The sequence below is a fragment of the Microcaecilia unicolor genome, chromosome 12 (genome assembly GCF_901765095.1).
Source record: "Microcaecilia unicolor chromosome 12, aMicUni1.1, whole genome shotgun sequence".
Classification (NCBI taxonomy): domain Eukaryota; kingdom Metazoa; phylum Chordata; class Amphibia; order Gymnophiona; family Siphonopidae; genus Microcaecilia; species Microcaecilia unicolor.
In genome coordinates, this window is record NC_044042.1 from 89,052,676 (window position 1) to 89,063,556 (window position 10,881).

General features: G+C 44.9%; 1 protein-coding gene across 1 annotated transcript in view; it reads left to right on the top strand.

Moving 5' to 3' along the window:
• The window catches only part of HEPACAM (hepatic and glial cell adhesion molecule), a 114,725-nt gene extending 104,400 nt beyond the window's left edge, over window positions 1–10,325 (top strand). Inside the window, exons 5-7 of the mRNA XM_030221708.1 lie at window positions 1,154–1,227; window positions 6,806–6,876; window positions 10,041–10,325. Of these exons, the coding sequence (XP_030077568.1) occupies window positions 1,154–1,227; window positions 6,806–6,876; window positions 10,041–10,325 (430 nt within the window). The remainder of the gene's footprint in view (window positions 1–1,153; window positions 1,228–6,805; window positions 6,877–10,040) is intronic.
• The last annotated feature ends 556 nt before the right edge of the window (window positions 10,326–10,881 follow it).

The following is a 10,881-nucleotide window of genomic DNA, read 5'->3' on the forward strand; positions in this document are numbered from 1 at the left end:
GCAAAGGCGCTCGTCCGGAGCGTCCTGTATGGATGGCCTTCCCACCCCCCCACCCCCGAGGTCCCCGCTGCTCCCCGCTTCCCCCTGCATTGGAAAATCAAGATTTTAGCAGCTCCAACCCCCTCCCTTCCTTTCTCTCTACTTTCTCCCACAGCTCCACCTCCCGCCATCCTCTGCCCCATGCCCCGCCCCCCTGAGGTCGTCGCCACCGCTCCCCCCCTCCACCGGGCCCCCCCTCCGCTTTACCGGGCCCGCACAGCGCCTCTCACCTCTGTGTGAAGGCGCTGCATGGGCAAGAAGAACATCTGATCGCCGCGAGTCTTCAGGACGTCTCTCCTTCCCTGACCTGGGAAGTACGTCAGACGGGGGCGGGGAGCAGCGGGAACCTCAGGGAGGGGCAAGGCCGTCCATACAGGACGCTCCTGACGAGCGCCTTTGCCCCCTCCCGATCCTGGCGGTCAGTAGCTAATACATATAGCAGTGCTGGATATACATATTTATTTAAACCACAGTGTTTTTAAATTAAAATGCTGACTGTTGCTGCTGAGAATTATCTCTGCTTGAAGTAGTCTGCTCAGAGTATATTTTCAGTCGCAGTTTGTTTCAGTAGGACCACAGAATATTCAGACCTAAATTTAAAAGGATAAGTTATCCATTAGAGCACCTCTTTCCATGGACCTACTTAGATAAAGATACATGGTTAGTGCTGAATAGCTTTCCACTTGTCTTTTGGTCCATTATGGAATGCCTCTAATCCATCCCTCATCTATCTATGTAATATTTGGTCAGATATCTCTAGGGCCAGCCAAACGTTATTGGGCAGATGTCCATGAATTTTCAGTCCAACAGATTTTTATGAATAATAATGACCTTGTGCTTTCTTCTATTTCTCTCAGACTTTCCAAAATGGCTGCTGCAGTGTCAATAATGGGTCATTGGTGATTGTGACTGCCAGCTGTTTCAACCAATAGGGCTTCCCCATTTCTGGATATCTAATTGTAAAGGATGGGTATGAGTCAAAGTAGATTAAAATTGTAAGGTGAAAGTATGTGTACGTTGTCACGATACATCAGAAAATTTACCTCAGTTCATTCATTTTTGCACTGACTTAACTCTTACCTTTCCCTTAACTATTGTTTTATACATATTTCAGAGACAAGCAAAAATCAGAAAGGAAGAGCTCATCTGATAATGTTGATCAAAATGAAGAGCTTTTAAAGAATGAAGGTACGTAGTCTCAAGCAAGAAGGGGGAGTCTAAGCAAGCACTCTCAGATTTCCATGCAATTAGGGCCCTTTCCAAAACTGGAGTCATGTAATGAAAAAATAGCACACATTTGTCTATTTGTCTAGAGAAGGGATTCCACACATCATGGCACCTCAGGATAGGAATAATCTACTACATTACGGAGGTTATTTTAGAAGGGTTGGGTGTCATTTATGTGTGTGAACCGCAGTGTTTAGGCATGGGTCAGGTGGTCTACAAATCCAATATAATGTAATGAATATGAACAGATAACTGGTTACATTGCTTGCATGGGGCTAACAGCTGCTGAATATCAGTGGATAGCCCCGAAGAAACGATTTAACCGGTTAAGAGCTGCTGAATATCAGAGGATAGCTCCGAACGAGAGATTTAACCGGTTAAGAGTTGCTGAACATCAGCGGATAACCCGAACGAGCGATTTAACTGAGTGATTTAACCGGTTAAGAGCTGCTGAATATCAGTGGATAGCCCTGAACAAGCTATTTAACCGGTTAGGAGCTGTTTCTGGTCAGTTAAATCGCTCTGAGTGTTGACTCAATTCATTTTTCAGTTTGTTTCACATATTCATCCTAATAAAAGTTTTCTTGATGTGCATTAAGACTTTTAAATGCACCCTAAGGAGTGGCATTTAAATGCACCTAAGGAGTGGCCTAGTGGTTAGGGTGGTGGACTTTGGTCCTGAGGAACTGAGTTCGATTCCCGGCACAGGCAGCTCCTTGTGACTCTGGGCAAGTCACTTAACCCTCCATTGCCTGCTGCATTGAGCCTGCCATGAGTGGGAAAAAGTGCGGGGTACAAATGTAACAAAAAAAAAAGACTACATTAAGCAGCTATCATGCATTAAAACCAGCCAGTGTGGTAAAAAACACACACTAGCTGCTTAATGACAGGGCTGGAGAGGTGAAGTATCGTAACTGCTGATAGCTAACATGGCATTAAGTGCAGGCACAACTCCAGTGTGACGGACCCCAAGCATCATCTCCACACCTCCCCCCCAGCACCCCCTGGTAGTCTAGCAGTCTGAAGCAGGAGCATCCACCTCTGCTCCCACCCAGGTACTGCTCCAGGGTCATCCTTCCAGTTTAAAAGATAGAGGCTGTATTTTGCTGTTCTCTGTATAATTCTAAGCTCTACCCCAACACATCCATAAGCCCATCCTACTTTTGGTTATATCCCCCTCATGCTACATTAAAGAAAGAGCGTCAAAAATTAAGTGCGAAAAATGTAGGCATTGACCCCCTAATTCTATAAAATCACCAAAAATTATGCATGCAAATTAATTGAATAGCAAGCTACTTAACGCCAATAAATTACATTTTAACGAGCAATCATTGGCACTAATTAGATTTAATTGGAATTTACGCAAGTAAATTTAGGCACAGGATTCTCACCTAAAATTTACAGGTGATCTGAAAATGAAGGCACGGAAAAGTGAAGGTCATAGGCCTAACGGGGTGTTCCAACAATTAATATGCATTGTTATAAAATAACGGGGATACACGTCTAATGGAGGCACTTATATTTTCACCATGTTTCAGTTGGCGCAGTTTCTGGGTGCAAACGCTATTCTATAAACCGCACATAACTTTCAGCGTGGCTTATAGAATAATGCTTTCTTCAGCGTAGCCAGACTTTGGCGGGAGGGGGATCCAGAGCTGAGGTGAGGGGGGCACATTTTAGCCCCCCCGGCGCTGCTGACCCCTTGCCACTTTTGACTCCCCCCCCCCCAGCGTTGCCACCACTCTCCCGTCCCTTTCGACCCCCCCTCCCACCACTGCCAACCGTCCCCGCCACCACCAGGTACCTTTGCTGGTGGGGGTCCCCAACCCCCGCCAACCAAAGTCCCCTTCAGCGCCGGTCTCTGAGTCCGGCGCATTCGCTGATCTGGATTCTGTTTCTGTGAGTCCTGATGTCCTGCAGGACGTCAGGACCCACAGAAACAGAATCCAGATCAGCAACGCGCTGGAGACCGGCGCTGAAGAGGACTTCGGCTGGCGGGGATTGGGGACCCCCGCCAGCAAAGGTACCTGACGGCGGGGTAGGGTTGGCGGTGGCGGGAGGGGGGGGTTGAATGTGGCGGGGGAGGGCCAGCGGCAGGGAGGGTGAAAGCAGGGGGGCCAGGGCTAAATCTGTGGGGGTCCATGCCCCCGTGGCCTCACCTAGCTACGCCCCTGACTTAAAGTCAATTGGTGCCCGATTACCACTGGGTAAGCACCGGTGCTACAAAAATGGAAAATATTTTTGTAGCAATGGAAATGGCACATGCTGGGGGTGGGAACTACCTCTGGGCTCTTGTGGTAACCTGACAGTAGCTCCTGTTTGGCGTGTGGTAAGCCCGTGATGGGCTTACTGTCGCTTAGTAAAAGGACCCCAAAGTTCACACAACTGGCACTGTTTAATAACTTGCACACCCAAATTTGCACACTGGTTGGAAATTTGGGCTCACAAAATTACAGAATCTGGGGAATAGAGACTTATATAGCCAAAGATTTGATGTTAAGTGGGTGAAAACATTTTTGACATGAAAAGTTATTAACATGGAAAGGCATTAACTTAGTTCAATATATAGAGCATCACCTTTTATAATTTTATTTTATTTCTATATAAAAATATTGTACTCAATCTAAACTGGCTTGCAGACCAGCATATGTAGATATGTGGAATGCCCTCCCGCGGGAGGTGGTAGAGATGAATACAGTAATAGAATTCAAACATGCGTGGGATAAACACAAATGAATCCTGTGTAGAAGGAATGGATCTACGGAATCTTAGCGGAGATTGGGTGGCAACGCCGGTAATTGGAGAGTAAAACCAGTGCTGGGCGGACTTCTAGGGTCTGCGCCCTGATTGTGGCTGAATAGATATGGATGGACTGGAGTGTAAATTTTAAGGGGCTTCGAAGTTAGCTTCAGAACTTTTAGTACAGGAACAGTGCTGGGCAGACTTTTACAGTCTGTGCCCTGAGAAAGGCAAGGACAAATCAAACTCGGGTATACATTTAAAGTAGCACATACAATGTAAAATGAGTTTATCTTGTTGGGCAGACTGGATGGACCATTCAGGTCTTTATCTATCATCATTTACTATGTTACTATCAGGCTTATTTTTGAAAGAGAAGGGTGCCCATCTTTCAACACAAATCGGGAGATGGGCGTCCTTCTCTCAGGGTAGCATAATCAAAAGTCGATTTTGGGCATCCTCAACTGCTTTCCGTCGAGGGGACGACCAAAGTTCATGGGGGCATGTCGGAAGCATAGCGAAGGCGGGACTGGGGCGTGCCTAACACATGGGCATCCTCGACCGATAATGGAAAAAAGAAGGGCGTCCCTGACGAGGACTTGAGCGACTTTACTTGGTCCATTTTTTCTTACGACCAAGCCTCAAAAAGGTGCCCGAACTGATCAGATGACCACCGGAGGGAATCGGGGATGACCTCCCCTTACTCCCCCAGTGGTCACTAACCACCTCCCACCCTAAAAAAACTTTAAAAATATTTTTTGCCAGCCTCAGCTCCCTGACAGCAGTATGCAGGTCCCTGGAGCAGTTTTAGTGGGTGCAGTGCACTTCAGGCAGACGGAGCCAGGCCCACCCCCCCTACCTGTTACACTTGTGGTGGTAAATGTGAGCCCTTCAAAACCCACCAGAAACCCACAACCCACATGTAGGTGCCCCCTTCACCCCTTAGGGCTATGGTAGTGTTGTACAGTTGTGAGGAGTGGGTTTGGGGGGCTCAGCACCCAAGGTAAGGGAACTATGCACCTGAGAGCAATTTGTGAAGTCCACAGCAGTGCCCCCTAGGGTGCCCGGTTGGTGTCCTGGCATGTCAGGGGGACCAGTGCACTACGAATGCTGGCTCCTCCCATGACCAAATGGCTTGCATTTTGTCGTTTCTGAGATGGGCGTCCTAGGTTTCCATTATCGCCGAAAATCGGGGACAACCATCTCTAAGGACGACCATCTCTAAGGTCGACCTAAATTTCGCGATTTGGGCATCCCCGACCGTATTATCGAAATGAAAGATGGATGCCCATCTTGTTTCGATAATATGGGTTTCCCCGCCCCTTCGCTGGTATGTCCTGCAAGGACGTCCTCAGGAAAACTTGGGCGCCCCTTTCGATTATGCCCCTCTATGTATGAATAAACAACAGCAATATTCAATGCTTTCTGCTAATAATTTGCACCAATTTTTGCAGGTGGAGAAAAGACTTTGGTAAAAACAGTGCTACTATAATAACGTAGCTACTGTTTACCACATCATGAGTCAGAAAACTTCCTTCTTCCTATTATTTATTTTAAATTATTTTTTATCTAATTTCTATTACTTATTTTAAACTTCAAGAATAAATTTTTTAACTTAGCTTTGCTGAAAATGCTGAACTCAGCATAGCAAAAACTCAAGCATTGTGTTCAGCATGGCATAAGCTCTATGGAACTCCTCTGTTTTACTGGATAATGTTTCATCAGGAGCTGCCAGCTTTAACCTAGCGTCTTAAATGCTTCTCTTCCAGATGCTCAGACTTATGACATATTTTTCACACAGCTTTCCTTCCAAACTCCCTGTCACACTGACCAAAGCTTCGTCAAATTATTAGCAGAGCTGAATATTATTGTTGTTTATACATATAAAAATATTGGACATCATATATGAAAAAAGCTATAAGTTGATGTGGCCATTTCCCATTATAAACATTTGAAAATTTATAGCTTACAGTTTATAAATTATCGATAGCTATGGTGTTCCTACCTCAGCCAATCACATTTTCAGGCTATTTCTAATAAAAATACAGGAGATATATCATCATATACTGCCTCCAATGAATTCAACAATAATAGCTCATCCATTTTCTTTAGGAGTTTCTTCCTGAAAACCCAACTGGCTGGGAGACACATTGAGCATTATTGAGCTAGGGAGGCCCATTTTGGATAGGTCATGGAGTGGGAAATGAGACATCCAGGTTGGGTGTGCTTAAATCACTCTGTATTTTATAAAAAGCTCTAAGTGAGGAACTTTTTGTAAACTAGAAAGATGTGTAGGACAGAGGTCTGTTTGCCGGCATGTCCAGCTAGATTTTAGAAACGGAGATGCTGAAAAAAGAGTGCCTCTATCTCACACTTTTGTTTTTCTGGAGGCAGGACTATTGCTGGTTATTGGTTTCACCAATGTAGATAACAGGCCCAATATGTGATAAGGGGGCCAGTGGAGAGATAAGGTCCTCCCCACCCCAGATACCCCTAGCATCTATCTCCCCCCCCCCCCAACTCCCCCAACAGTACCTCGTACACCATTCCACCCTCCTCCAGACTGTCCTCATGACATAATTATTACCCCCATACATCCTGCCAACCCCCCTCCCCCCTGCTCATACCAGGATCTCTCCTTGGTGTCTCCAGTCACTTCTGCTCTTTCAGGTGTCCAGGATCAAAATGGTGCTTTTGCCCACTAGCAAAAGCTGAGACTCTACTCACGGCAGCAGCTCATAATCCAAGTACTAAGACTAGATTACGACTTCTCTTATTAATTTTGTTTTTATCTATGCAGCTGAAATTATTTCTCACACTGGAGAGCGAGACCGCAAGAATCCTGTTGCTTTGTACATCTTAAAAGATAAGGTATGCCTTCAGTGTGTTTCAGCACATTTAGGGTTATCAAGGCAAGGTATGTGTTGATAAGCACATAAAAACAGCCATAATGGGTCAGACCAAAGGTCCATCATGTCCAGTATCCTGCTTCCAATGGTGGCTAATCCAGGTTACAAGTACCTGACAGGATCCCTAAAACCAGATACAATCAATGCTGCCTACCCTCAGGGATTTCATTAAACTCATCTGACTGGTGTGGAAAGCGAGGAAAGACCTGACCAAGCAGTCATTGTGAACAGAATCTCTAGAAAGAGTACCTAAATACAGAACCAATGAAGATTCTACAGTGACCAGGTGTAAGATCAATGAAGGTCCTAGAGCAGCAAGAGACAGAATCCATAACTTAATTATGGACTCATTGAGATAACTTAACACCTTTCCTGAGTAGACTTTTTCGACGTTTAAAAAGCATGCCCAGGGAATTCATGCACTTCCATTTGTATCAGCTCTTTACCACACATAAATTCCCTGGGTTAATTTACATACATATGCCGAAATGCAATCCCATTTCCAGGACTGCTTCCAGAACACTTCCACCCAGTGTAGGTAAAGTTACAGACAGGAAATGCTATAAAAGCCTCCTTCTGGGGATAATGTGCTGGCTCACATGCTTTTAGAAAATTACTCTAAATCTCATAGGTTCCAAACCACTATCTAGATCCCAAATCAACAAATCATCAAGTGATAAAATGATTAACCAATATTTGTGGTACATAAATTCGTTATCCTATATAATAAAACTCACCCTCAACATTCTGAGGACACTGATGTCACTGTCAGGTCCTCTGGGCACTTCCTTTCGGTTCGAAGCCTTCATGGTGGTGAAGCCACCGAAAACACTGTGTTGGGGCCCCGCCCTCGCGTCAAACGTGATGACGTCGAGGGCGGAGCAATGGCGTCAGTGGCTTCACAACCAACGAAACAGCAGATTGAAGGTGGCATGCCGAGGTCCGCAACAATGGCGGTCAGTGCCTTCAGAACGCCGAGGGGGTCAGTAGGGAGGGGGGAGGTTCAGAAGGAAACCGTGCTAGCGCCCGTTTCATTTGCGCAAGAAACGGGCATGTTTTACTAGTAAATAAATAAAGAGCAGTTTTCACACAGTGTCAACTTTCTTAGGATATTGTTTTGTTTGACTGCAGCTGCTCTTTTGCTGTCCCAAGAAACTTCCACCCTAGGCAACTGACTTGTCAAGGGTTGGGCAAGCCCTGACTCTACTTCTTGTTTAAATCATATAATTTAGATTGTGGGAACTTTTGTAAACCAAAGCAGAAAAATATAGGGAACTAGTGCCACCCAGTGGATATTCTTTAAATAACACCATCTTTTTGTCTCCAACAGCAGCCAGTTCAGGTCACAGGAACCTGACAGATTCCAAAAAGTAGATCAAATTTCTCAGAGTTATTCCACGGGATAAGGACTGATTTTCCTTATATAAAGACTAGCAAACATGAGACACCGTTGCCACAAGTATGGATGATCCATAGTTGTGTATGGGTAAACGTCATGCATTCCGTGGGGCAACCAAAGTGATTTTACATATTATATACAGGTATATGAATATATGAATTTCCTGAAACTATCTATACATGACAAGTAGATAGATAAAATATATAAAGGATAATATTGAAGCCATAAATTTGAGTGCGAGGCGCTAGCGCCTTATAGGCCGCAGCCAAGGGGAGTAAGGGGGGGCCTCGGCAAACGAGGCTTCATTGCCGCGGGCTGTGGTGGTAAGGGACGGAGATTATGTAAGATTATGGAGGGTACACAGCAGGTCAATAGATAATAGTGCTTCCTGGTTGGGGAATAATTGTTGAAATGTTACGTTCAAGATCAAGTCGAATTGTTACGCCTGCAGGTGGGCAGGTTGCAGTTCATTTACTTTGATTACATTGTCACCTGGCTTGAACGGCCGGGAGGCCAAGAGGTTATGCCGGGTGCATCCTTAAACGGGATGCACCATAATCAGCGGGTGCTATAAGTAACAACCCGTATGGTAGGGGGTGTGCTTAGACGGTACAACTGGAAGCAGGTTAAAGTGCAAGGGGAACGAAAAGCTGTGTACCCAGGGGTTTACAATGAGAGGTGATATCGGAAGTTATACGTTTTTGCAAATGATGTAAATGGTATTTATGAGATTGAATGGCTTCATAAATAAATAAATGATAAATTGGTCTTATATCCCGCTAGTACCTCACAGTTCAAAGCGGGTTACACAAGCAAAAGAGACCAGAATCGGCTTTCTGGGAATAATTAAAAAAAAAATATTAAACACTATCAAACATTTTGATGCAAAACATATTTCTGAAACAAAAAAGTTTTCACACTTTTCCTAAAAACAATAAGATTGAGAAAAATACAAAACATCAACAGAATCATTCCAATACCTGGTTGCTTGAAAAGCCAAACTTTGTTCGAATAAATGTAATCTCTTCTTTCCTTTATCTGAGGTGTAGCTATAAAACATCTGGGAGCCAATACCGAGTCAGTGGGGCTCAGTATTTTGCTGTCCACCACCAGCGTTATTTCTAGAAATTCAATGCCAGGCTATGTCTGGGCTTCAGTATTGAATTTCCAGGTTTGTGGAGCTGGCTAAAACATAGCCAGTTAAGAGCGATATTCAGCACTTAACCCACTATGGGGCAATGCTTAAAGATAGGACTGACTTTCAAGCAGTTTTATTTCTGCAGTTACCCTGGTTGGTTAAGTGCTGAATATCAGCACATAACCGGCCAAGTGCTGACTCCGCCTCCTGAACACCCACCAACATAGCTGGTTTTGACATAGGCACTAACTGGACTTTTTCAGCAGCGCTAACAGGTTAACTGCCGCTAAAAATGAGTGGTTAGCCCTGAACAGGTGAATTAACTGGCCAGGAGTCGTTTCTGACCAGTGTGGTCACAGGCAATATTCAGAAGCATTACCTGCTTAAATGCTACTGAATACTGTCAGATGGCCAGCTCAGCAGGGTTTGACTAGGTAGGAATCTCTCCTGCCTGGCTAAACCCTTTTGACTATCAGGCTGTAGGTTTGTAAACCCTGAGTAAGACTATTGCACCTTCTACTTCTTGTAGAACTGTGTTTACTGTATTTCCAGTCTACTGTATTTCTTAATGCATTTATTTGTGTTTAAGGAACACCATGAAGTTGAAGAGGATTCCTCAATGGATTCCAGGAGCACAGCTGAGCAGGGCCCCCCTAGTTACTCCAGTTCCCCAGGCAGGTCACCGGGACCTCCGGCTCGCTCAGCCCGGAGACACCACCTCTCACCTGTCCGATCTTCAGTAACCAGCCAATCACACAAGTCTCCGCCTCGGTCACCAGCCAGCTCGCGGAACACTGTGCGAGTGGTGAGAGCGGGCGGGGTGCACATGATCGATGAACACGAGGAAGCCAGCTCCATGGAACGCAGTGCCTAATTCTCTACCTGCATGTATTGAAAAAAGAACCAGCCATGTTTTAAAAATTGAACGCATATGATCTGTAGTAGCAGCTGAGTGTGGGCAGAAGACTTGTGTAGAATGCGTAAAGGGTGTTTAAAAGGCTTTGGAGTTTGGTTCCAATTAATATGGGCCCTAAGAATGAGAAGCAGCAGGCACAACACAGTGCTTATAGTACCGAAATGCTTCAGAATTAAAAATTCAGTACATGCTAAAGGCATAGATTTTATTTAAAATGCTAGATGTAATCACATAGGAATAGGAACATGTATTTTGTGCTTGAAGTTCTGAGTCACTTTTTAGAGAATATCACGTTCCCTGGCAATTTTCTCATTTGTTGATCAGTTGATCTCTGAGGGGTCCTTTTACTAAGGCGTGCTGAAAAATGGCTTGTGGTAGTGTAGGCGTGGGTTTTGTGCACACGCTGATCCATTTTTTAGCGCGCCTGTAAAAAAAAGGCCTTTTTTTTGGAGGCCGAAAATGGACGCATGTCCATTTTGGGTCTGAGACCTTACTGCCAGCCATTGACCTAGAG